General features: G+C 38.5%; 2 protein-coding genes and 1 long non-coding RNA gene across 3 annotated transcripts in view; 2 read left to right on the top strand and 1 right to left on the bottom strand.

Annotated features, from left to right (window-relative positions):
• Positions 1-6,863: 6,863 nt before the first annotated feature.
• vax1 (ventral anterior homeobox 1) lies at positions 6,864-14,490 on the top strand. Its single transcript, XM_047603415.1, has 3 exons — positions 6,864-8,203; positions 9,537-9,724; positions 12,381-14,490. Exons 1-3 carry the CDS (start codon positions 7,990-7,992, stop codon positions 12,921-12,923), a joined length of 945 nt encoding a protein of 314 aa, XP_047459371.1. The 5' UTR covers positions 6,864-7,989; the 3' UTR covers positions 12,924-14,490.
• A 784-nt stretch (positions 14,491-15,274) lies between these two features.
• LOC125018747 lies at positions 15,275-21,865 on the bottom strand. The gene is made up of 3 exons (XR_007113993.1): positions 21,737-21,865; positions 21,107-21,231; positions 15,275-15,585 (listed from the first exon to the last, which is right to left on the bottom strand). It is a non-coding gene; the product is annotated as an uncharacterized LOC125018747 (long non-coding RNA).
• The window catches only part of atp6v1ba (ATPase, H+ transporting, lysosomal, V1 subunit B, member a), a 31,081-nt gene continuing 25,635 nt past the window's right edge, over positions 21,799-27,244 (top strand). Inside the window, exon 1 of the mRNA XM_047602959.1 lies at positions 21,799-22,014. Coding sequence (XP_047458915.1) covers positions 21,906-22,014 — 109 coding nt within the window. The 5' untranslated portion in view covers positions 21,799-21,905. The remainder of the gene's footprint in view (positions 22,015-27,244) is intronic.

Raw genomic sequence — 27,244 nt, 5'->3', positions numbered from 1 at the left:
ACATGATCACTTTGCTTCTATTCTTTATTGTGCATGACCAATCCTCTCCTTTTAGATTTGCTATGCACCTCCTCATTTACTGACTGGGAGTGTGCAGTAAATGTGCTGTTCTGAAAGCTTACTATGGGTCTCCAACCTATGCAGATGGACACATTTTTATGGAATAGCACAGGGATCTCAATAAATAACAAAAATGTTCACTTCATTCTTACATTCTTAATCTTGGTCCACATCCCCCAGAAGCCTCAGTCGCTTGTAACCGTTCTCACACATTATGTGTTATCTGCACTTAACTGCTTCCTCCTCTTTCACCATCTATTCTCTCTCCTCCCTCTACGTGAATGGTGCCCTTGGAGCTTGGCTCTTTTGTGCATATTGTTAACCTTGTTTCCTATAAAGGATGTTCCTACACAATTTAGAGTTATAGTTTACGCTCACATTTATTTGCAATGTAGTCCCAACTTTTTTTTTTTCTCCTGGATGAATGAAGCACCACATTTATGTGTGGTGCCAGAGTTGAATGGTATGAGTACAAAGCACATACATGTCTCACCAGAGACTGGGATTCATGTCCAGGTGCCCATCCTTAACTTTAGGGAATGAAAGTATGAGTTAAGGTTAAGGGGAAAAATGTGATTTTAAATAAATGTAATTGAAGACTCTCTCAAAGTTTCTCCCTTTTGTGGAACTTTTTGATTGAAATTCAAAAATCTGTACGTTACAGAATGTAAATTTCAGTAAGTGTGTGAAATGAAATTCTGCTCAGGGGCCTGCTGTTTGATCAGCTCTTAGTTGAGGCCAAGAAATAAAAATAAATATATTTATGATCCATCCAAGTTAGAAAGCATGTCGGATTTAGTCTTTTTATTGAGATGTCGACAATTAAAACACAATAACAACAAATACACATATTCTCTAATTGTTAATGCTACTTTCAGGGCTTTCCGGATGAAGAGTGAGTGGATACCAGCGTGTGCTACTGGGTCGCCACAGCTCCCAGCAGGAATAATCTGCTGCATTTCTTTATGACCCAGTCCAGTTAAGAATAGGTTAAACAGAAAGCAGCACAGCTTCACAGTCAAGCCTGCCGTGTTTCCAAACACTACCAAAAGATTTCTGTGTTCTGACAAATTGTGGGCTGAGTGGTGAAAGAAGGGAAGATATAAAAAAAAAACTGATTTATTTTCAAAGCTTTCATGATGCTTTCTATTGTTCCCCTTATGCTTTAGTCTCTATGCACTATGACTGCCAATGGGCACGAAACTGTTGCAGAGATACAAAGGAACTGCTCAAATTACACCTGTGACAATTACTACAACAAGGCCCGCTGTCTGTGGGACAAAAGAGTGTTATCTAAAACTACTCACAGAGAATGTACAGAAAAATCAATTACAGCTAAGGCTTTGTTGCAGGTTTTAGAATACCTGCCAGCACTCCCATTTTTCCCGGGGTTTCTCCAGTATTTCAAGGCCATCTCTGGCGCCCTCCCGGTTTGTTGCTTCTCATGGGAAACTGCCATAATTTGCATGGCCCTTAAACCCTTTTAACAATAATCATCATATACACCGACTGATAAGTTTTGTATTTTTGTTTGATGTTACTCAGTTTTCCAAATGGTTTATGAATCGCAGTCCACACGCTTAAGACAACTGCAACTCATCTGGCTGTGCAACCTCTTATCCCGCTAGCTGTGAAGGTAGGCAGCCCAGATAAATGCTGAATGAATTAGCCAGCCAACTTAGTTGTTGTCAAAATATCAGGGGACAGCTTTCCACCACAAAAACCCATATACACCTGCAAATTTAAGCTCAGTTTAACATTGTTTGTTGAGGCCATTTAGGTAAATATTTTAAATGATTCACTTGTTTATTTTCTCCCCTTCACCCCACCCCCAGTGAAATAGACTACTAGCCATTCAGCTGGTTGACAGGCCATTTGTAGGAAACAAATAACGTAGTGAAAACTATTTAATTGGCTGCATCAGAGGACCCATTGTTATCTTGTACAGACCAAAACAGCTCACCCCTCATTTAAATAGTATTTCTCAAAAGTAGGACCTACATATCTTATTTTTACTATATTTCCAATTATTTGTCCATTCCATACATTGTTTTCCACTGCATTTGTCGTGAGGTGTGCTGTATTTGTATGTTACGATTCGTAACATACGTGTTGACCTTGGTGTTTTTGTGAAAGTTTATGAAAAACACTAGTTTTTATCTTGTCTGTCACACACACACACACACACACACACACACACATACAGATTTCTTTTGAACATAGACATATTCATATAATTGCAAAATGCAGCCTCCAGTTTTTACAGCACTGTATCAACTGAGCTGTGCCTCACTTGTTGCACATTAGCTGAGAAGATTATCTTAAAGCAACTCAGTACCCATTAACAATAGTGTTGTCACTGGTCACAGAACACAGAGTTCCAACAACACAAACCAACACACACAACATTTAAAGTCAACTATTAGCTTGGTTGTCAAAACTGCTCAGAGCTAAAACCTAATGTGGAAACTTCAGTAGGTCAGATTAGGCCTAATTGGTGGCAAAGTTTGTTTTTATAACAACATCAATAGCAACAAGCACTCATTTACAAGACACCAAGGATTTTGAACCAAAAATGAAAAAAAAAAAAAAAAAAAAAAAAAAAAAACAGGACAAAAATTCGCTCAACAGTTTCTTGAGCTCAGCTACCAGCGTATAGATGGAAACAAGCTCTTTATTCAGAGGGTTCAAGAACAGCTTGCTCTCTTGTGGAACATAATCACCACATTTGTAAAGTTAAAGCAGAGCTTTGAATCTAACCATTCATCTAGCGTTACTGTGTTGTCGTTCAGACATCAAGGCTCTTCAAGGCCTGTACCCTCCAAATCTACCTATCTTGTATTAGAGACCCAAAAGGGCTTTCCACAAAGTGCCAATATAGTCCTGGGTCCTAATAACCGGACCATTAAAAGCCAACTTACAGCAGTTACACTCAGTGTTAATAGAGCGATAGTTTACTGTGTTAACTGTGTATTGTCAGTAGAGGAGGAGGCATTACAAACATGGTGGCATCTTAGGAGGTCACGCAACAAAAGTAACCATTGCTTTCACAGAAATGACTTGAAATTTCACCCCTTACTCTGTCTTGCCAGCTCGAATAGTTTGGGGTTTGATTTGATTTCCTGGGATATATTTACTGCAGAAATTCAGAGACAAACTCAAATTTCTAGTGTTGAAATAATTGTCCAGCATTTTAAAGAATGTCACTGAAGCCTGTGTTAAAATGGTGACTGTAATACTAAGGGTTAGGCAAGGGAATGTGATTCCCTGCTGGTTTGCAGTGATTTGGCAGTTGTGTGTGTGGGGACCTTCAAAGTTGGAAAGTGTAATGCGCTAGAAGGACTTAATATTCAAATCCAGTGGATTCATCTCTTGTTTATGACAGACCTTGGGAGGTGATTGAGGAAGAAGGCCAATTGAAGTCACACTAGAGTTGAATTGGGCAAAAGAAGTGACTCTATCCCCATCCACCATTTTCACCAAGTTAAGTCAGACGCTGCTGTGTCAAACGACAGTGTACCATCACATTATGGAGACCTAGACAGCTGACATTTAAGTTATTTAATAAAAATTACATTTCCAACATGACTCAAAAACCTATTTACAGTACGAATGCACTTATGGCAATTGCTGCACTCTAAGACAAATTCACTTATGTCACATTTTCGCCAAATATTGCAGAATATTTTGCCATCTTTCCCACTGCTCCCACTCAATCCTCTATCCCCTCTTTTACTTTCCCACCAGCAGATGAACTTTATTTCATTACTCTCTTGTTTTCACCTTGTTTATCAACTTCATCACAATTATCTGGCTTTTTTAGCAACTTTGCGTTTTCAGTAGCTCACATGTACAATGGCTAATGCAAGCTAAAGCTAGACTGTGTTGCACGTGAATTACTTAACCTTGGTAATGTAATGTAAAATGTGACTTGCGGACATGGAATTTGTGTCAGGGCCCTCTCACTTTATTCTGAATAAGACAGCAACATAATTTGACAGTGAATCACCAGTAAGGCCAGTGTAATCACTCTCAGACTGGAACCAACAAACCAGTTTTCAAGCAATAACTGCTCTTCCTTACTATGTGGAAATATGGAGGAAATATGTACACAACACCAGTAGTGTTGTGTTGTTGCTTTGTGGTAAAGATCAGGTTGTGTGCTGACAAACATCTCGTGTTCAGTACTCATACTGCAGTATGAAGGTCATTTACTCCTTTGGAACCCTTTTCACAACTTGATGTAAAATAAACAATTCTTAATTTTCCTGCCATTGAATCAGAGCCCAAACACTATGTGGAAATATGGAGGAAATATGTACACAACACCAGTAGTGTTGTGTTGTTGCTTTGTGGTAAAGATCAGGTTGTGTGCTGACAAACATCTCGTGTTCAGTACTCATACTGCAGTATGAAGGTCATTTACTCCTTTGGAACCCTTTTCACAACTTGATGTAAAATAAACAATTCTTAATTTTCCTGCCATTGAATCAGAGCCCAAACACTATGTGGAAATATGGAGGAAATATGTACACAACACCAGTAGTGTTGTGTTGTTGCTTTGTGGTAAAGATCAGGTTGTGTGCTGACAAACATCTCGTGTTCAGTACTCATACTGCAGTATGAAGGTCATTTACTTATTTGGAACCCTTTTCACAACTTGATGTAAAATAAACAATTCTTAATTTTCCTGCCATTGAATCAGAGCCCAAACACTATGTGGAAATATGGAGGAAATATGTACACAACACCAGTAGTGTTGTGTTGTTGCTTTGTGGTAAAGATCAGGTTGTGTGCTGACAAACATCTCGTGTTCAGTACTCATACTGCAGTATGAAGGTCATTTACTCCTTTGGAACCCTTTTCACAACTTGATGTAAAATAAACAATTCTTAATTTTCCTGCCATTGAATCAGAGCCCAAACACCAGTACCTTCTGCTACTATAATATCTTCAAGCATACGTGAGTCTCTCCATGCGTCTTGTGATAGCACATCAGTGAATAAAGAATATGTCAAAAACATTTATTCTCATTCTCGAGTCAGACTATCCAAATATAAGATTTTAAACATCCATAAAGATCTTATTAAGTGACAGTCCATATTTCCTTCTATGCCCTTAAGCCGATCAGTGACTTAGAAATAATTATTTACATCACTGTGTTAGAACACCATTATTCTGTCACATCATGAGACTGGACTTTCCCAGTGGAGTTGCAGTAAATGAATATCACGGGATAGCAGGACATCAAGGCATCAACATTTGCAACATTTGTTGTTGAGCACACTAAAGCCCTTCTCATTTCAACATAAAATGGACAGTTAACATGCTAAACAGTGCATAGTACCAGTAAGCTTCCTTATTGCAAAGCTGTACACACATTTGCCCAGCTCCCTGTACTTCCATGGTTTCTCTTTCTGTGTTATCTAACTGCCTACATCCAAATGAAATTCAACTCAATGTATTATAAACCCATTACATCAACCTGATTTTTATTTCCTGAAATCAATGTCTTGACAGTTTCTCCAAAGACATCTATTTTAAGTAAGCACAACGGACAAGGTCATGCAAACCAAGTGTAGCCGCTTGACACTATGAGGCTTTCATATTCAGTCTGTCTAATGACATCACTGGCAAACATTTAAGAGTGGACCTCCCTCAAGACAGTTCAACAAAACGACAACAAATACAGTACTTTTCACTTTTTACACTGATTATTGGATGCAGTGTTAAAATTGAAAGGTGGTCTTCACAGCCTGATGAAAGTTTCAGTTGGGATATGAGTCTAATGTATAATTTTCTGGTTTAATATAGTGTTATTATTGTCTAGATCGCGCATCATTCAGAATTCCTACCCAGTGAAACATTATCGACGAATGACAGTCTAATTCAGTATTACATTAGTGTCGCTTGAACCAGACGTTTGGAGGTAGTTCCAAGTGTTGCATTATTGACATTTTCCTTGCATTGTAATGTGGTGTGTGCATCATTTACAAGGATAATATAATAAGGATTTTTTCTGATCTACCAAATGAAATAGTTTCAAATTGCTTGAAAACAGTGTTCATAATTTACCAAAGAAAATGTGCAAATTGTAAAATACATTACTTGCTTATTTACAGCACTCATGCAGTGTTGCGTGTGTGATATTTAGGGGTATGTAAAAGTGAACACATTAGTCTTTTCTCCTCCTCAATCATTGTATGTAGCTCAAAGGCCAAGACGCTGTGTCCTCATCTATTTCCCAGGCTGGAGCTCTGCATGACAGCTTGCAAAGCCCAGGTCCTCTTTAGTCGCTCCCTTTTTAGCCTCCTTTTTACCTTCCTCAAACAATGGATCCTGCCCCACTCCAAGCTGTAGCCTCCCAAACACTAAATGAATAAAGTTAGTCCAACATGCGGCCCTTAAACCCACCCCGAGACTGCTGCCAGGCAGCCACACTCGCAGAATTGTTTGTTAATAGTCCAATTAGATAATTGCCATCTTTCACTCCTTTTCCTCTCTGTTTCCCATAAAGGCATGAATGGCACTCAGGGAGGGGGGCAGCTTTAAGAGGGCTTCTGGCCAGCTAAGGTGACAAGAAGGGCCAGAGAATGTTCCCTGTACTAGGCCACTGGTTTGAATTGAATCATTGTGGCCTAATCAATGGTCTTATTGGATTACTGGCCTCTGCTGTGTTCAGAGATATTGTTGCACTGACAATGAAAATAGCTAAGAGTTGGTGGTTGGGTGGGTGGGTAGTGGGCTGGAAGGCGAGTGGTGGAAAGAGGTAGGGGCCATTCCAGTGGTATGCGTGTGTGAGAGAGAGTGTAGGCAGCCTAAGTACTAATGACAAGTTTTGTTCCCCTTATTTGTCTTTTTCAATCACGCAGGTTAAGATTATGAGAGCTGAAGATGGCTTCTGGGGTGCATCCATTTGAATCCTTAAGGATGTGGCATTAGCGTCCGGGACTCCGCTGGGCTGCTCTGCATAGCGCCGTGATTGAACACTGGAGGAAAATAGAAACTTTCACGCAATTCCTGTTAAAGAAGAGACCAGCGTTGTAGTGCTTTAAGTGACTGGGTTGGCATTGCCTTTAAAGATTTTGTTCGCTGTGGATTTGTTCATTGTCCTTTTCACCCATCTCTCTCTCTCGTCCTCTCGGCTCTCTCTGAGTGTCTCTTGCCTACAATAGCATAGCGGCGAGATCTGCACATTGCAGAATTCCGTTGATTGGCGAGAAAGCCAAAGGAAAAAACAGGATCAAAGTTCGCTGACTTGCTGCGGCAATCTGGTGCACTGTGAAAAGTCGGAGGGGGTGAGGTCTGACTGTGTTCTGCAGATGGAAGAATGAAGCACCCAGGAACTTTTTTCGGCTCTGGAAGAGTGGTACCTCTGTGATTGTGTGTGTTCAGGGAGGCTTGGTTGCAAGACAAGACCAATCATTTGTCTTGATTCCCTGGGCTGGGAGCAGGCAAACTGAGGGGGACGGGACGAGCAAACCCCTCTATCAAAACCTGATCTATTTCCCCAAACAATTTAGTGTATTCATGAGGTTACGCAAATGTGGAGGCAGCAAAATTACCGTAATCAATTGAGACAGCGAGTGCGCATCCATGGCTCTGATTATTTGGAGATCATCTATCAGCCTGATGTCGATGTAACAAGGAAAGGGGGGCACTGAATTACTGTTGAGTTTCACTGAGAAGTCCATGATCATTGGGCAAGGGAGTTTGGTCAGTGATAATAGGGCTTCTTGGTCGGGAGACGGAAATATTTCACCAAACATTAGATAGCTGACTCTGCAGTGCTGAAAGGTGCTGTTTTGAAACTAAAACCCACACTGTCCAGACAATCCAGTGTGCCGCGTTCTCCATAATCCCTTTTTTTTCACCACACAAAGGAAAAAAGAGGCGGACGAGCTACAGGTCTAACAGAATAAACTGAGCATGGAGGTCAGGTACAACCAAGAAACAGAAGGAATGGTGCTGAAGAATGGACTAAAGGAGGGAAAAGATGGCAAGGACTCCCAGGGCAGCTTGTCCAAAAGCTTCCTCAAGGAGCAGCAGGACTCCTTTTCTCCCTCTGGAACTGTGGACAACTGCGAGAAGAACAGAGGGAGTGCGGGGGACCCAGACTACTGCCGGAGAATATTAGTTCGAGGTAAAGCTTATGCTTATTCAATTAATTTATTACTTGTTTTATACTTGTAATTGTACTTCGGAACCCATGCAGATCAATCTGAGGAAACACAGTCAGTTAGAAGCCTTTTAGAATATTGCCATTGAGAGAATATATTCAGAGACAAAGTTGTAAAATGGACACAGAGTGTTTATATGTACATAAAGTTTACAACTTGTGTCTTATTTTATTAGGAGGATTTTACTTAAATACTACAAATTGTCCTTCTTATCAAAAATGATTCTGTGTTAAGACTCGTCGTTAAGCTTTGCTTTTACAATAACACAATCGCAAAACATGCAAGATAACTAAATTACCATAAATAAGGTGCCAATTAAATTAAAGTATTATTTTGCAAACAGATATTATTTCATAATTGCACTCTTCTTACCCCCAACAGTAAATTATTGTAATATTTTTAATGTTTGCTGTGGCAGTGAACAATGAACTTACATTGCCATAGGTAAATTTAAAAGTACAGGTGCAGAGGCGTTACACGGCATAACATTTTCATGATAAATATTAGAATTACTAATATTAAAGCAAAAAATAAATAAATATGGAGAATAGTTTTATTTGTATTTAATGCCAACAAATTGGAATGGAATTGTGTGCATGAGTCCATTAAGAGTAACTAACAATGTGTGAAAGCAAACTATAAATATAATTTCACAAAACAGTCAAATGAAAAAAGGTTTCCCCTTGAAATATTAGTTGGACATGTGCCATTTAATAATTGTGATTACCTTTTGTTAATAATAAATAAATATGATATATGTTCTTGCAATGTTGCAACCACTTCTGCTTCATGACAGCACATTTTTTATATATATGTCATATAATCTGTATATAAAGATGATAATACAATTTTAATGACAGCACACCCTGTTGTAATCAATCTTTGTCTAAATAACAAGAAGGAATGGAACAACATAGTTCATTCACTATTTGCTACAGATGTTACACACATTCCGGAATACACATTTGTACATCTTATTTGAATTCATATGAAATAACACCACCACAGTGGTTTCTGTTTATGGTATTTAATCACACATTTTCCATTTTAATAATTTAAAAATCAGTGTGCTGCAATATACCTGTGCTACTTGTAATAATAATAATGATAATAATAATAATAATAATAATATTAATAATAATAATAATAGTAATAGTAATAGTAATAGTAATAGTAATAACAACAACAACAATCATAATAATAATAATAGTGGAAGATTTGTCCAACATATATTGTAATTATGTCTTTAGTATACTTTGTGTCAGTGTTGTAAATTTTAAGTGCATCTTGTTGCAGATGCTAAAGGCTCCATTCGAGAGATCATTCTGCCCAAGGGTTTGGATTTGGATCGACCCAAGCGAACCCGTACCTCCTTCACTGCAGAGCAGCTCTACCGGTTAGAAATGGAGTTTCAGAGGTGCCAGTACGTGGTTGGGAGAGAACGGACAGAACTGGCCCGTCAGCTTAATCTATCTGAAACACAGGTGTGCAAGTGTGCTTCTTCTACCATCCAGATTTAACATGTTCATGCTAATCTAATGGGAGATTTTCTTTCTAAACAAAACATGAGGAATCGTTTGCTTTGTTTGTAACTGAATAAGGAATAATGCATAGTATTATTATTATTATTATTGCTTAAAATAATTGCTTTTGTGTTTCGTTTTACACTAAGTCCCACTATAAATTTGAACCTCAGACAATTGTGTTACAATCTAATAGGACCACTGGTTTTGCCGCCTACATAATCTAATTAATTAATTAAGTAATTAATATAATTTCTGGATCACATAAAAATGTGTATTATTCCGACAGAACTGTTTACAAAGAAGCTGTATATTTTAAAGGTGCAATGAATTTAAATCGAAGATGGAAATTTAGATTTTGTGTTTCACAGCGAAAGCAACAGCAATGACAAATTATATATTACAAATATAGAAAAGAAAACTTTAAAAAATCAAGCTCATAGGTTAAATGTAATTGTTTGGGCGTCCTATAATTTGAATGTATTGCTGTATTGGTTATATGGTTTGTGTGTGATGTTACTGGATAATGTGAAAGCTGCCAGGAGAAAAAAATACAAACAAGAAACGCAGCGTCCTATTTATGTCAAACATGAGGGGTCAGCTGTGGGTCATGCGGTGTTTGCGGTCCATGAGTAGCGTTTGCACTCTGTGTTTAACAGCAGGTTCCAAAGCAAGCCAAGGGTGACTTGGACCTCATACGAGCCCATCTGCCTGCTACCAAGCTTTTGTGCATTTTCAGCTGTTGTCTCATTTGGCATTTATTTATTTCAGACTGTACTGCTGTTAACAGTGCCAACAGCTTAACATTATGTGGTGTTAATGCGTTGTGGCTTTTAGTACCACTGATGTAGGTTGACCTTGAGAGCAGTTTCTGTGAGAGGTCAACAGTTTCTCACAAAACGACACCACAGCAGACAACAAACTCGCGTTCCTTTTACTAGCATCTATGCAAATGTAAACCTAAGTATTTAACTTTAAGCATTTTAAATGTTTTAAAATTCTTGTTTTTATGGGCAGGACATGCTGCCCTTTTCACATGAATTCTAAAGAAAGAAGTCCGAGGATGTAATTTTGCTCACATAAAGGTAATATAGAAAACAACATTTACTCCCTATTCAGGCATGATAAAGCCAAGATTTCCTTGTTGGCTTCTACTTCTGATGAAATGCTTTTTAAAGACAACACAGTGAAATTAACATTTTGTTCTCTGGCACTTAGAGGTTGAATGACAGCCATTTGTCGTGTGTACACTAATCATCCCTGTTTGAGCTACCAGCTTCACCTTGATGCATACATTGAGTGGAGAATGTCACCTCTAAAATTAACAACATGTTCCCTCTGAGGAGTCTTTACGTTGGCTGGTGCGGTTCTCTGACATGAAATGTTTAACAGCCTGTGAAGAGTTAAGCCGCTGTCGGAAGTGAAGGGAAAAAGACATTCTAATGTGATTGGACAGGCAGCAGGCCTGAGGTGTAGGCTTGCTACTGATTGGTATAAGAATTTCGTGTTCCATATGAAAACACACAGGTGTGTTCACAGACTCATGGCAACAGTTCAGAGAAGTAGCTGTATTAGTTTCAATTTTGGCAATATAAAACTCTACGAAACTGAGCTACGAGGATGTGTCCAAATGAATATGTTGGGCCTGAATAAGTCTTGAAAGAACAAAGTTGGCACTTAAGCAATAATTTAATCAAAATTCCTGTGGATATAATGCAACACACACACACACATTTATATACACATACATATAAAAGAGTGACAGAATTCAAAGTTGGGCTTTATTTTCATCTCTGCTGCAGACCTGTAAAATTGTGATACTGAAACTTTGTAGCTGCACATTTGTAACAACTAGTGAAGTACTCAAAGCACACACACACACACACACACACACCTACACACACAAAGTGATTGCAATAACAGCAACACTATCATGGCTGGTAACTATGCAACATAATCATTACAATCAACAAGCAAAAACATCTATAAACAACCAAATGTACTGTAGCTATTTTTTATTGACAGATCTATGGGAGGTTTTTGTATTTGGGTGCCGAGAGAGACAATTCAAATCTCAGTTCTTGCTCAGAAGTGGTTTACGTGTGAACGGCTATATTTGAGCGAGCTTTGATTGAATTAACTTCCTCCTTGTTATCGCAGTGTGCCCTGTCTTCCATGACTGAATGAAATCACTGCATCTTTTGATCACTCACAGTCTGCAGTCATTATCTGGTGTGTGTCTGTTTGTGCAAGCACCCCTGCATATGTAGCTACTAAGCATTAGCGAGTAGCTGAAGGTGCATGTCACAACTGGGTGGGCAAAACCAATCATCCTAATATGTGAAGACACCCGGTTCTATGGCGCATTAGTTCCGTGTACTGATGTTATCACATTATTGCCACACTTTGATCACAGGCCATTTAACAGCAAATATCAGTGAATGTGAAAAATTATAGAGCAGAATTCTGTTATTTATTATTATATATTAATTCATATATTTGTCGAATATAATGTCTGTGAGTCAACCCAAAATGGAAATCTAAAATGAAACCTAAACATTATTTTACTTTACATTTTTTTTTTTACAAATGTTCTCTTATCTGTGTTCTTTTCCAGGTGAAGGTCTGGTTCCAGAACCGGCGCACTAAGCAGAAGAAGGACCAGGGGAAGGACTCAGAGCTGCGTTCTGTGGTTTCAGAAACAGCAGCAACCTGCAGTGTGCTCAGATTGCTGGAGCAGGGACGTCTGCTGACGCCTCCGGGCTTGCCGGGCCTCCTACCCCACTGTGGCAGCAGCTCTCTGGGCACTGCCCTGCGCCCTCCCTCCATGGCCATGGCCAGCAACGGTAGCAGTAGCAGCAACAGCAGCAGCGGCAGCACTGGAACAGCGGGCGGCAGCCCTCCGCTGCCCACCGTTACCAGCTCAGGAACAGTGGCAGGCTTGCAGAGTTCAACAGGGGCTCACGGCCTCTTCAGCTTCCCAATGCCCTCCTTACTCAGCGGCGTCGCCACCCGCATTCCCTCCAACCCCCTTTCCATGGCAGGCTCGCTGGCTGGAAACCTGCAGGAACTTTCTGCACGCTACCTGAGCTCCTCTGCCTTTGAGCCTTACTCGCGGACCAATGGCAAAGAATCCATGGACAAGAAAATTCTGGAATGATACTTTGCTTTTACATAGATGGATTCATGTCCTCTGGACATGTTTCATTGTTTTCTTGGCTGTTACTGTCTTTGTTTGGTTTTGCTCTGTCTCTTTCATATGTCTGTGTCATGTTTTGTAGACAGCTGCACATCTGACGCCTTGTACAAGGACAAAAACACAGACCTGCACAAGCTCATCTAACAAACACAGCGGACTATTGGAAAGATTTTGCACAAAATGATAACACAGGATTTTAAAATAGAGAACTGGAAAGACACATGGTGATGGGAAGAGTACAGGCTTTGCTTTAAACAAATGTTTAGTCCTTTTAATTAATTTAAAATAACAACAAACACAAGCACCCAGAGAACACAGCTGCTGCATAGCAGAAAAGCTGTAGCATTACAAAAGAAGTGGTACATAGTACATAGCAGGAAGTCTAGGATTGGTGACAGGGATTGTAAAGTGATGGTACCTTGCTAAACTATATTTTATTATTTGATTGTGTATTGTGGGGTAGGTGCATGTCATTGCAGTGAGTAGATGTAGAGAAAGAAAGGGAGGAGGCATTCACCTGAGCAGCAGCTTGGGAAATCTAATCAGCAAATCACGGTGTTTAAAATTTTAAATGTGCCATGATAAATGAAAAAGCAAGGCTGATTCTGACATATAATTGAGATGGAGGGAAAAAGTGCCTCTGTTTGAAGGTCACTGCAAGGCCGGTGTCAGCGCGAAACCCGATTCATTTGACATGTGCATTGAATTTGCTTATGCAGATGCCTCACAAAAACTCAGTTACAAAAATCTTTTGTATATCTGTTCAAACCAAACCAAAATATATCCCGGAGAAGACGTTGTCATACAGTATGATAGTTGAATTGTTCAGTGTTGTTTTCTATATGGTTTGGTGAAGAGTTTGATATTTTGCGACAAGCCTTCACTTGTTGTAATCTTGCATTTTTGTCTCCAGGATGCAGTACCTGATGTTTTTATTTACTTGTTTGTGATTTTACAATCACTGTGAGTTCTCAGAGTTTTTGTGTACAGTTTGTATTCTGCTATGATAAGTGCAGAAATGAGTTGCTAAGCAGGAGAAAGACTTTTCAGCATCAGGAAGCTGCATGCTTTTTGAATACTACAAGGTGATACGTTTTCAAGTAATAATTAAGAAAATATAATAACCTTGCCTGTGCAAAAGTTTCCAAATCCACAGCCTTCATGTAAAATTTAGGCAGACTGCTGCATGTGCAGGCTGAATGGAATTATTGTAGTATAAAAGAACTGGAAATGAGAAATGTACCCTAAAATTGTTATTTTATTGTAAATTATTAACTTCTGTAATTAATAGATAATTAGTATATCTGGAAAAGAATGAATGAATGTATTAGCGGGGTTGAGGAATCAATCAAAAGCTCTTTGGTGCTGTTGTTGTGAAATATCTTGAAATTTGTGAAACAGTGGTACAAATGTGCATATATATTATGTATATGGCTACAGACAAAGACATGTGTGTTTTTCATTTTTTCTTTCATACATGTTGCTATGAATCAAGGTATGATAAATTTCATGACTGTTATACCTCTTATACACCAGCCTGATGAGTATGGTCTTAATGTGACTTTCTGACATCAGTTACACTCATCTTTTGTCTGGGGTGGTATAATATGTAGAGCTGTCAAAAAAGCAGTATTACAAATTGGACTAAAAATATCAATAAGCAATTATTGGAGCACCAGCGTACTAGGAATTAGATATGATCGGTGGCTTATTAAAGAAGCAAATAAGTATTTTCAAAATATAATTTTCAAAATATTTGAAAATGGTGAAAAATGCTTGTTTTTAGTTAACCAGTAGCCTAAATGATCTGACAAAATCCCCACATCCTTACTTTGGAGAAGCTGGAAAGTGAATGGCATTTTGGATAATAACAATAATAACTGATTATCAAAATAGAGAACTATTTGCTGATCATCAAATAAATTGCTAAATTTCTTTTGTTTGTTTCAGCTATAGATTTGCCTAAAATACATTGTTTCCATTTCCGTTTTTCATTTCTTGACTTTTTTCGGACTATTTCGGAGTTTTTGGGGGACCAAGACACTAATGAAAAATTAATGAAATGAAAAATGCCTCGCTGTCATATCGTTTTCTTTTTTAAGTATTAATATTGCCCTAAAAATATACTAGACTTAAACTCTTCTATAATTATAATTATAAAAATATAATTATGCGTAATGTAATATAGCTAAAAAAATGTCTTTGTTATTTAAATAAGACTAAGCACTTAATTTATTTAATGCATATAAAAAAATCAAATAGCATTCATAAAAGTTGATAAAAAAAAATCTTTTAACTCACTGGATTTTCTAGAGTTTTTCAGCACCATCCATCCGCTAATGAAGATTGTGAGAAGTGGGTGAAAGTTAGTAAGCGGAGTCAAGATACATTTTTTTTTTCTTCAAACGTGAACTTTCTTTGACTTCATTGTGGGTTACACTTTTGAAATCACATCCCAGCCCCTTAACACAGTAGGGCTATTGGTGCATCCCCACTTACTGGGACCGAGCTGAGGACTACTCCCGCTGTAGAGTCAGGATTGCTGATGGTGCTGGGTGTGTCCAGAGCGCTGCTGGTGAATTTTACTGGTCCCAGCAACAGAACAACAGCACTTCTCCAAGACCTGTGAAAAAACAGAAGTTCTGAACTTGATCTGAACTCTCATTCTCGGGAGATGCAGTCTCGGGAAAAAGTGCTCAGAGACAATTTTTTGGGATCCAACAGCAAATGTTAAGCAGTATGCCAAAGGAAAATTGTGGGCGTTATGGTGGGAAATTCTTCTATGCATTTGTCTAGTATTCAGTATTTGCTTTTGATATTATTTAACACTTCAATTTGAAGGACATTGTCAGGCAAATATCAAACTTGTTACTTTTATGTGAGAGCTGTACACACTGCCATACAGCATTGAAAGTAGTTTCAATATATATATAAAAAAAAGTAATATAATGGGCACAGTGGTTTACAAAGATGCTACATCCAGTTTTAGCATGTTTGCAATTCTCTGTCCCAAGTTTAGCTGCTTGTTCTGGGTCTGAGTCACAGTAAGGTCTGTTTAGTTACAGAAAACTGAGACTCTTTTGTGAGCAGAGCCAAAGAAACCAATCCTCCCCACTGTGTCTTGGGAATCTCCCCAGAAGAAAAAAAAAAAGGTCACATTTACCCCATCTCCAGCACCCTCCACCCCTCTCCCACCCCCACAGTCCCCCTCGCCTATTCTCTCCCTTCACCCTAAGTCCAATTAGAAGAAGGTCAGGGAGGTTTTTGTAAGTGTTTTGTGTGTGTATGTGTGTGGGGAGGGGCATATATGTGTATGCACGCGCAGGGTTGTCATAGCTGCAGACCACCAACACATTCTCCCCATCACATGGTCCCGTCTCTAAGCTCATGAGCTGAACGAAAGGGCACATCCTGTCTTGTATTTGGTATCTGTTTTTTTGGCCTTGCCCCTTCTGTGCCATACAGCGTAACTGGGGATTAACATACTTACAAGTCTTCTTAAAGAAATGACCCTCTCCTAGCACACTGATCCAGCAACTTTAAGCTCTGCAGGGCAACAAATCTACAGAACTCCTAGGCATCCAGGGCCTATGGAAAAGCTGTAAAGCTTAGTCACTCTGTTTCCTCACAGAATAATTAATCCCATTAAATAATCAAAGGAGTGAGGGGAGCAAAAAGCCCTAGAAAGCAAGGGTTCCACTTGGGTATTGTGCTTAAATGTGTTTAAATACAATGTTTTATTGTAACTTCATCATCGTTGCTGGCATGATGCAGTCAAGTAGTCTACAGCTGTTCACTGATGCTATCAATGGCTACAGATAAGGTGAGAATCCAGTCCAGTCCCAACATTACTGCAATCGGGTATTCATTAGAATGATTACTTTCTTCTTTCTATCCTATTTGATTAATTATTTACAGCTTGTGGACCAAAAGCTAATGTGGATACCAGACAACATGGTTTACAGAACTGAAGTTGGCAATTCTATAAATAAAGCTGCCATGGAAATTGAGACAAATTAAGCCCACATAGCCACAAAGAAGTATGTGGGTGCATGGGCCAGTGGGAGTTTAAAACAAAACAAAGAAGGAATGTAATACTTTGATGAATGACTTCAGAGTCTCTACACAGCAAAATCATCATTCCCAAATCAACACCATCAGAGTTAATCTCACTTCTAAAGTGTCTATTTGGGTCCACACCAAAGGGTGTTAATATTAAGTGTTGGTATTTTAACACTCCCAAAGTGTTATTATTGACTCTTCTTAAAGTTAAAATTTAACACTTCTCAACACTAACCAGTGTTGGGTTTCCTCAACACTAGTTAGATATCAACTTACTCATAGCATCCAAATTTCGCCAACACCAGAACTTTAACTCCTCTTCTAATGGCGTATGAAAGTGAGTTAATTTCCTAAGTAACATGCTGCAACAACAGTCACCTAAAGCTCAATATAAGCCAAGCTAGTATGATTTTGGATAGAAAATTCATGTTCATGTCATAATTTGTGATAATTAGTATGTGAACTCTTAGATTCTGGCTAAAAGCGGCATTGTTGACTCTGACCACAAAATTCAATCAGTTTTTTCTTGAACCCAAGTGGACATTCTTCTAACGTGATTAAATCACCTCATTTAAGAGAATGAGGTAGTTACTCAGAGAAGCAGCTGGATCTTGTCAGTTAACCTGCCAGCTCACAGTCTGAATGGCTTTCACCGTGTACTTTTAATACTGGGGCCTAATTACATGTCACTCATTGCCCGTTGCTTCTGCCTCCTGGAACAGTCCATTCGAGACACTCTTCTTTAACTTTTCTTTTTGATGAAAACCGTTAGAAAGGAAGCTTTAACTTTCAATCAAATTCCTTTAAGCAACTAAGGAATTATGCATACTACAATAATTGAACTAGTATTTACAATAAGTGGATTATGTACTAACACTAACTACTTCAAAACACAGTTGCAAACTTTTTTTTTTTATTAATCAATGGATTTGCTAATGTGTTAGCAGAGAACAGCAACAGAGCAATTTACAGAGCCAGAAAATAGTAACAAGAGATTTAGTAACAATAGCACTATTAACATTTGATAATAGACTATAACTCACAGAAAGCTAACCAGTCTGAATTAGGATGCTCTGTCAACATCTACGCTTAATGCTTGAGACTTGAGACATACCTGAAGTATAGGCAGGTAACGCCAACTGGCTCTGAGCCCTCTGCTATAATGTCAGCATATTTTTATTTTTATTTTAACCTTTATTTGCCACAAGGCATACCAGTTTAACACTAGTTTCTTGTAATGCTACCTCTTAGAGTGGACACTGGCTCATTTTGCCAAATGTAAATCTTGCTATAGGTGTATGATGAATCACCTTTGCACAGGTGCTGTGGAGAGAACTAGTAATTGAGCTAATGCTAATGCAAATGTGCGTAGAGAGAAGAATGATGGACACTATGTACACCTTCTCCTCTAACCAGAGACAGATGTCTGTAACTTAACATTTAGCACCAAAAACATAAATGTGAAAATCTAATGATCAAAATATGTCTGAAACAAAAGAATACATCAAATCAAAATGTGGTGCCAAAACCTCTCAGACATTATCATTAAGGCATAGGTTATGAGAGTGGAGAAATTGAACCCAAACAGTAATCAGGGCCTTAAGAAACTAAGAAGCTCTACAGAGCTGGGTTTTATTAATAATCATTTCAGATATACTGTCTCATCTGCATTTCTAGAACAGAGCTAAAAATAAAAGCAAATGGTCTTGGTTGAGTTTACCATAACCTCAGTGACAGAGCATCTTCACAGCCGTTCAGCTTACTGATATGTTTTCATTTCAGGAAGCTGTGAGTCCTTTAACAACAGCAGGAACAGACATGGTAAATGAATGCATGAATATTATGACACCTATTTGCCTAGATGGATGGATCTGAGGAGTTTGAGGGAAATCATAACCCCCTGCACTCTTCATAAAAGACTCAGAGGGGAAACTGGTATTTCTAAAATGAGGCCACTGCTCCTGTGGGCAGAAGCCCTTCAGTTGCATTAATTTGCTATTTTTTTCATGCGGCCTGAAGCGTTTGGATGAGCTCTCTAGGGGCTACCGTCAGCCTCACCATGGCGGTGCTTACCACTTCAATCTGTAGTGCTTTTCTACTGTCAGAGAGCTGTGCGTGTCTGCATGTGATGTGCAACTGCCAGTGTGCTGGTTGTGCAGGGGGCATAGTTCAAAATCATCTTCAAACAGTCGCTTACAAGCCATTGTGCAGGACACGCTGCGTCAAATGAGAATGGATCAGAGCTTCAAAATTGAGAAAACAGCAAAGCAAGAGTTTTTAAGGGGAAAATGTGTGCAATCATGTCATTTTACCTGTCACTCAACAGTACACTCAGCAGGACATTGTCTTGTTGAATGTGTGCGTGTGTGTATATGTGTGAGAGAGAGAGAGAGCGAGAGGGAGAGAGAGAGAGAGAGAGAGAGAGAGAGACTAAGAATTTTAAATGTGTTATGAACAATATCATTACTAGAAGGGAATAAGGGAATGTTGAGGGGAGATGATGGTATGACAGAGGCTCATGCTGCTTATTCACAAACTTAAAATATGATGTGGGCCGCAAGATCTAATATATATATGTGTGTGTGTGTGTGTGTGTGTGTGTGTATACTGAATACCAGATGCTGCAACACCTGGCTCACGAAAAGACATTAAGACAAATAATTATATACAGTGGTGAGAAAATGTTTGCTTCTGTCACATCACAATGAGCCGTGTTTTAAATTTATTCAACGAAAAAAGCATGAAACTTAATGAGAGAGAGAATATCTTCCCCACCCATGTTTAATAGTAAGCAACTAGTTCTTTTCACCTAATGCTACTCCTTATCTCAGTTAACGTACCCTTGATGATTGAGGCCAAAGAGCTCAGTTTGAACTTCATCTGTTCACAAGACTAGTTTCGAAAACCACACTGGCTCGCACAGATGCTGTACTGAAGACATCAGGCATTGAATTTTGTAGTGGGATCGCCTACCACGCTTCTGTTTGCTGCTCCTCCATGTCAGTTATGTTAATGCATCAAAAGGAACAGTTTGGAGGAAAGTCTAGGGTTCTGTCTTAACTGGAAAATGCCTTCTGAGACAAACCATAGTCAACATTATGAAAATAACAATAATTCTCTTTTGTTTTAAAAAGAGACCAAAATGTGAATTGTTAAGAAATAAATTTACATTACAAATGCAATCTCACCACATTTAATTAGCCTGTATAGCTTGTGGAATGAATTAACAGCAGAGCAAATGTAAAACCAAATGTATAATGGAAATTTCAATTTGAAGAAAACAAAAAAGATTTTTTTTTTTTTTTTAATTTTATGTGAATGTGATTTGTGATCTTGGTAAGCCAGCAAATATATCATATATATCATCATATATATCATCATATATGATATATATATATATTATATATATATATTATATATATCATCATTACCATCAATTTTCAAATAGTGGCTAAAGCCTTTCCTCAGCTTAAATGCAGTGACTATCCAAACAAATAAATCAACAACTAAATAAATCAGGCCTTGTGAAAAATGTTTTCCAGATGACTCCTTATACATGTTGCCATATTTCAGTAAGAGATGTCTCCATGAATATATATTAATATAGAATATGTGTATAATATATTATATATACAGCATTATTCTGTTCTGTGCTAACATAATTGCATTACATGATTTCTGCTGGTTTGCCAGCTTCCTTCATGGCACCAATCAGTGTGAGACGACTTTTTCTTTGTGACAAAGTGTGTTGCCCTGCTGACAGTAGCCATTTGATAGGTAAACTGTGCACATTAAGGGATGCAGATAGTTAGCAATGGCACTCAGACAGGCTGCAAGCATTCAAATCATGGTGACTAATATTAAGGGTCTCTAAATGTGCTAAGAAAACAGTCCACACGCCACTACACCAGCAACACTTGTCTGAACTGTTGACATCAGCACACCATCAGCAGCCTCAGCAGCAATGGAGATTTATGAGACCAGGTTTCAGACTTTAACAGTTCTGTCGCTGAACCTGTGTCCACTGTAGCATCAGAATTGCTCAAGGCTGACAGGAACATGAACCAGGTCGTCTATAGTACCTTGTGTTGTACATCCCAAGCTGTTCTGGTCACCGTAATTATAAAGGACAATAGTGTCGGCTCCAGTCAGCTCCAGTCAATATCCACTGACCTCTTTCAACGACAGGGTCTTTCCATGTGCAGAACTGTACAAGAATGAATGCACAAAAGACTGGTACATTAAAATTACAAACATTAAATCCATAGCAGATGTACAGGTATGAAAAGTTATGCAGGTAAGCATGACTCATGTTATCCAAACTAGAGACTTTGCATCACTCTACTTTCTCTCTATACATTTGCAACACAGTCAACATCAAGCAAAATGTCTCCCACAAATTTGAAGTATCCCGGTCTTATGAGTGTTCAGTCAACACATGGGCAATGGGCAATACTGGACAATTCAACTGAGTGAATGATTTTCGGCTTTCTGTTTTTGTTTTGCACGTTTTATAGCTGTCGTTATGGACGACACACAGCTGTGCATTTTACTGTGTCCATCTAAAAAGTACTAAGAAAAAGAAAAAAAAAATCTCAAAAGTCCTCCTCTCCTAAAGTTAAAAAGTGTACTTTTCAGTATGGATTTTGTAGACAAATATAAAATAAAATAGTCAAATGCATTTTTAAGGTAAACCAAAAAGCCCCTCTCACCATAATGGTAGTTTGCTCATGCGCACACAGTGCCTCCCTCTCCTTCCAACATCCGGTTCCTCAGTGTCATATGACCAGAGCTCTGCTGTCACTTATGTTATTCAGTTGCACTTAGCAAAGCACACCGACCGACGATAGCTTTCTCAGGTTTTCCTTACTTGACCATACAATGGCAACACTCGTGGCAAACCGGGCGATGGACGTCAACGGCTTGGCAGCAGCTGCGAGAACACACACCCAAGCTGTGACCAGGAATTACATCTCTCAACCCAGGCTGAGTATGTCGCTGACGTTAGCATACTGTGGCTAGCTCACGGCTAACACGGCTGTTGTGTTGCATTCAAAGCCATAGACATGGTAGGGAATGTGACAGTGTTTTCACAGAATACAGGCTATTTTAGTTTTTGCGAAAACACATTGCCAGAGTGTAGACCCATTACAGTTATTCATGGTATACGTGTGCCGTCGTATTCTGGTCCTAGATAAACGAACTTTGAAACTGATGGATGGATTTAAATTCACGAGGTTGCTAAATTCAGTCTTTTTGTGTTAGACAATTTGAAAGTCGAGAAATATGTGGAGAAAAGTCGCAGGCCTAGAAACGATTGTGAGTGTTCCCACTGAATGGGGACGCAGCGAGCGTATGGGGCCAGCTTTGCTAGCGAGCTAACAAGCTATGGAGCGCCACATCGGGGTCACGATAAACAAACAAACTGTTTTCCATTGACGATTGAGTGCAAATATGTGTTAGCACTTTCTCATATGGCAAAAACTAGCTTTTGTTTTACATGATGCATTTATCAGAATCCCCGGTACCCTTGTCATTGGTGTCAAATCAGCTAAGCTAACTGTGGCTAACAGAATCGTTATGACTGGGTTTAGCTAGACGTGCCCTTAAGTGTGTTTGTTATTTGTACTGTGCGCAGTTTACATTTATTAAAGTCACGTAGGAGCGAATGCATCGTTTGTACTGTTGTGTTGGCTGCGTTTAAGCTCAGTGTTACTCCAGTCTGACAGCTACACCGGAGCAGTGCATTAGTTAGCACTGCAGTCACCTGACTGATGGAAACCGCACGAATGAATGAGGGACATTAAAGTACTGCTTTTTTTTATTATTATTTTTGTTATTTTTTAAATCTTCTGAGTTGTGATTGAACTCCTTTAGCGCGTGTGTTTTACCGTATATGCTCTATAGTGCTGAATTAAACGGCCTTTTTTTGGCAGTTTAGCCGTGTGGAAGAGGACTGGCGACAGATGGATGATCTGTCATGTGACTGTATCACATGAGTGTGGGATCTTTAGTGGTGTCTCAACTACAGGACTTGTAGTTTCTGTTCTGATAGAAACAATAATGAAGTGTTCACATTTAAACGACAAGTGCTACTATATACGTACTTAATGGAACAATGTTTTTAATGTATGTATAGAAACATGAATTACAAAATTCATGACACAGTGTGGCTTGTCTGGTGAAGTACGGTACTTGCTCATACACTACCAGTCAAAAGTTTGGACACACCTTCTCATTCAATTCAACAAGAAGGCGTCCAAACCTTTGACTACTAGTGTAAGTAGATAAATTTAGCTGTTGTTATGCTTTAGTGTTGAGTGGCGGACTGTTAGAAATCAAGCTTGTGTATTTTAATAGCTATTAAGGTTTGTGATTATGTTATTTTACAGCTAAACATTTATTTTATTGATTGGGGACCCTTATGATTTGTTTGTTTGCTAATATGTGGTTTTAATGTTTTGTTAACATCACAAATAAATGTAACCATGTAAATATAATAAATTGCAACAAAATAGGGTAAAGGTTCAGATTCAGATTCACAAAGCCCTGTATATCGTATTCAAGGTATTTAGCCTGTTGGAAGCTGAAATGTTAAGTTTTGTATATTGTGCATCTGTACATTGATTACAAATGCCAATTTTTTTCTGATTATTTATCGTCCCATCAACTAGTTTTAACGCACCTTTCTTTAAAGTTTATCAGTAGAACAGTTTACTTCCCAGGAACTTAGATTTCTTTTAAGAATCCTCTGTTTATGGTTACTGTTGATCTTAATCCAGCAACTAAATGAATTTCTGCTAAAAGTTCAGTATCCCGAGTTGACTTAAAATTGAATGAAATTGCTTAATTTGTCACAATGAACTAGCCATAAAACTGTTTAATTGTGGAGTTACAAATGTGAATTTTAGTTCCAGAACTAGACTTTGATAAATCCTCACACTTGATCAATTCATTGGATCACATGGGGTTTGGTGACTTCAAACATTTAGACGGGTATGCTGGATTTGAGAATAGTTGTGTTCTGTAAAGAAAAGGTGCTAATAGTTGTCTCATTGTCTTCCTATAAAAGTTGAGCAGAGCTTATTTATCTATCCTAATCTACCTTTATCACTAATATGATTAGCCGTTTTCATGTGGTCGCCTCATTGTTCATTTGTTAGTTCTGCTGATTAAATTATTAGGATCAACACAGAGAGTTGGTGTTGTTTGAAACTTTTGTGTGTAAGTCTATAGTTTAGCTTTTACCATGACTTTGAAGAAGGCCTGAGTCTTTTAAGCAGTAGAAGAAGGCCTGAGTTACGAAAGTCAGCAAGGTGATGGTTTTTCCTTTGTGTAAGTGTCAGAGAGGCAAGTGTGGACTAAAAGCCTTTCAGCAACCTGGAAGGAAATGACTTAATGGAGCTCAGGCCATCAGAGAGCAAAGCAGAGAGGATGCAACATGTGATAAAACCCCTGTCCTAAAAACATCTAACAATCATGCTACTGAAATTCTCTAATTTTGTGGTAGCAGAGTAGTGTGCTCTTTTTTTCCCTTATCTAACACATTAGCAAACGGAGTCATTCTGATGACAAGGCAGCAAATTTGAGTTAAATGGTATGTTTAAGCACCGTTAAGAAACTTTTAATGTCCTCCTCATATATTTCAGATTTAATATTCACATTATACACTGATCAGCCACATCATTAAAACCACTCAGTGTGTTTACATACATGTGGAAAAAAAACTAATTATTGCCTTAATCGGACTATAACAGGAGAACTTAAGTGCATGTAAACACGTTACTCCAATTAAAATGGAGTTATTAGGAGGAGGAGGAGGACGTGTTCCCATCAGTTATTCGATTTTCTTCTGCTGCATGTAAACTGGGGCAAGGACTGTAGTCAGAAAGTCTAATTTTGAGCATAGGTCGATTAAGCTCTGCATGTAAACGCATTGAGTGATAGGTGAAGTGAATAACACTCACCATCTTGTGACCATGCTTTTGGACCTGGTATCTGTGTGGATGTTATGTAGCACTCATCTAGACCAGACAACCATCCCCAGCTGAATGCAGCCTGACACACACGCACATATGGTTTAGGAACAACTCAAAAAACATGAAGAACATGAGTTTTCTTGCTAAACTCTTTGCAGACCAAAGTTAAGCATCTGTTCCTCTTTTAGTTCTTGGATCCTCTTTTGCAGCATACTTGGAGTTTCTCTCTTTCAGTCAAGCTTCAGCCTTTGGAAATATTTAGACACTGAGGAAACATTTTATTTTACAGATGGAATTAGGTCTTTTTTCAGTTCTCAAGACATCAAGAATATTTTGAGGAATCACCTTAAGTCAGCGAACAGGTCTTTAATTGTGAAGTTCTTTCTCTCTGTGCCTGCTTCACATAAGAGCTTGCTTTGCTTGAGTTTACATGATGGTCGTATACTTAAAACATGTCTCAACTTACTACTGTTCTTTACTGTTGTCGGTAGGTACATGGAGACTTCAGACTCAGTTCTATAAATGCATGTTCCAGGAGCAAAAGTGACCCAATGCTGTTATGAACATTTCATTTGAGACTTATCAGAATCAGAATTACTTTATTGATCCCAAGGGGAAATTATGTATTCATAATTTATTATTCGTTTTAAATGTTGGTGCAGTTTTCTGTTTCTAGGTAAAGAATATCAGCCCATGTTCTAGCAGGATGACAAATATAATACCATATTAAAATAATATGTAAATGGATCGCTGCATTACGAACAAACAATTGGAATCCAGGCACAGAAACTTGGTGTTGTAGTTCACATTTAGTGGCAGATAATATTAATTTATGCTGTATTTTTTGATGAAGTCATACCTTAAATTACTTCTTAAATTACATTCTGGAGGGCTGTCAGATAAGTTTATGGATGTTGTTGTTTTGGTGTATTTACGACCGACGGTAACTATTTCAGTTTCATCGATAAATAACAGTAAAACAATAAACAGATTATTTGCCATCTGTCCTCGTCATCCTTTTAATGCTACAATGAGGCACTACAGTATTGTATGGCTAACTTTACTTCTCACTAAAGCTCTTAGCGTTAGCGTCTTTTATTTAACTACATCCTAACTGAGGCTAATCCACTTTTCCAAATCCATTCTAGTTCGTATGGATCATTGACGAGTCCAAATGTCCTTAATTTGATCTGAACATCCACATTTTCCCTGTATTTACTGCTACATTTCACCATATTTTTTCAATTCAATTCAGTTCAGTTTTATTTATATAGCGCCAATAACAATACAAATCGTCTCAAGACGCTTCACAAAAACCAGCGTGCAACCTCCAGAGCAAGCCTGAGGGCGACGGTGGCAAGGAAAAACTCCCTTTTAACAGGAAGAAACCTTGAGCAGAATCCAGCTCATATGGAGGGACCCATCTGCCGAAGGCCAGCCGGGTAGAAACAGAGACCCACTCAGGGTCATGGCCCCTGGCACTTTCGCCAGGGGCGGCAGCGATGTCAATGACGGGGAAAATGTGGATTATCAGATTACATTAAGGGCAATTGGACACAACAATGATCCATACGAACCACCAAATAACAAATGGTTCATGAACACTGACATGTGGCAGAAATGATCCTGATATTTATATGGACCTGATTTCAATGCCGGGAAACACTATATTTACACTTAAGTATGACCTTTTGGTAATTTATACAACACAGCTCCAACGGCTCTGAACGACTAGATTATCCCCTTATCTGGATTAGCCTCAGTTTTGCTTGGTTTAAGTTACTTTAAGGTCATTTCAGTTATGATAAATGTTGCTAAATAAAAGATGCTAATGCTAAGAACTTTACTGAGAATTAATGCTAGTCGTACAGTACTGTATGTTGTATGATGAGGATGAGTGACTGCAAATATTCTGTTTATTGTTTTATTGTTATTTATTGTTGGAGTGAAATAGTTACTGTTGGCCGTAACTATGTAAAAACAACATCGACAAACTTATCTGACAGCCCTCCAGAACATAACTTATGAAGTAACTTAACCCTCTAGGGAACATACCCATTCTTGGCCTTTTACATTCAAACAATGCATATACAGTTATGATGCAATACTTTGAAAAATAGCCAGGGCCACAAGGACCTGATAGCACTCAGTGCGTTTACATGCACGTGAAAAAAACTAATTATTGCCTTAATCAGACTATAACAGGAGAACTTAAGGGCATGTAAACACGTTACTCCAGTT

The sequence above is a fragment of the Mugil cephalus genome, chromosome 13, assembly GCF_022458985.1.
Source record: "Mugil cephalus isolate CIBA_MC_2020 chromosome 13, CIBA_Mcephalus_1.1, whole genome shotgun sequence".
Classification (NCBI taxonomy): Eukaryota; Metazoa; Chordata; class Actinopteri; order Mugiliformes; family Mugilidae; genus Mugil; species Mugil cephalus.
The sequence above is the reverse complement of the archived record's forward strand: the minus strand, read 5'-3'. Positions and strand labels throughout refer to the sequence as shown.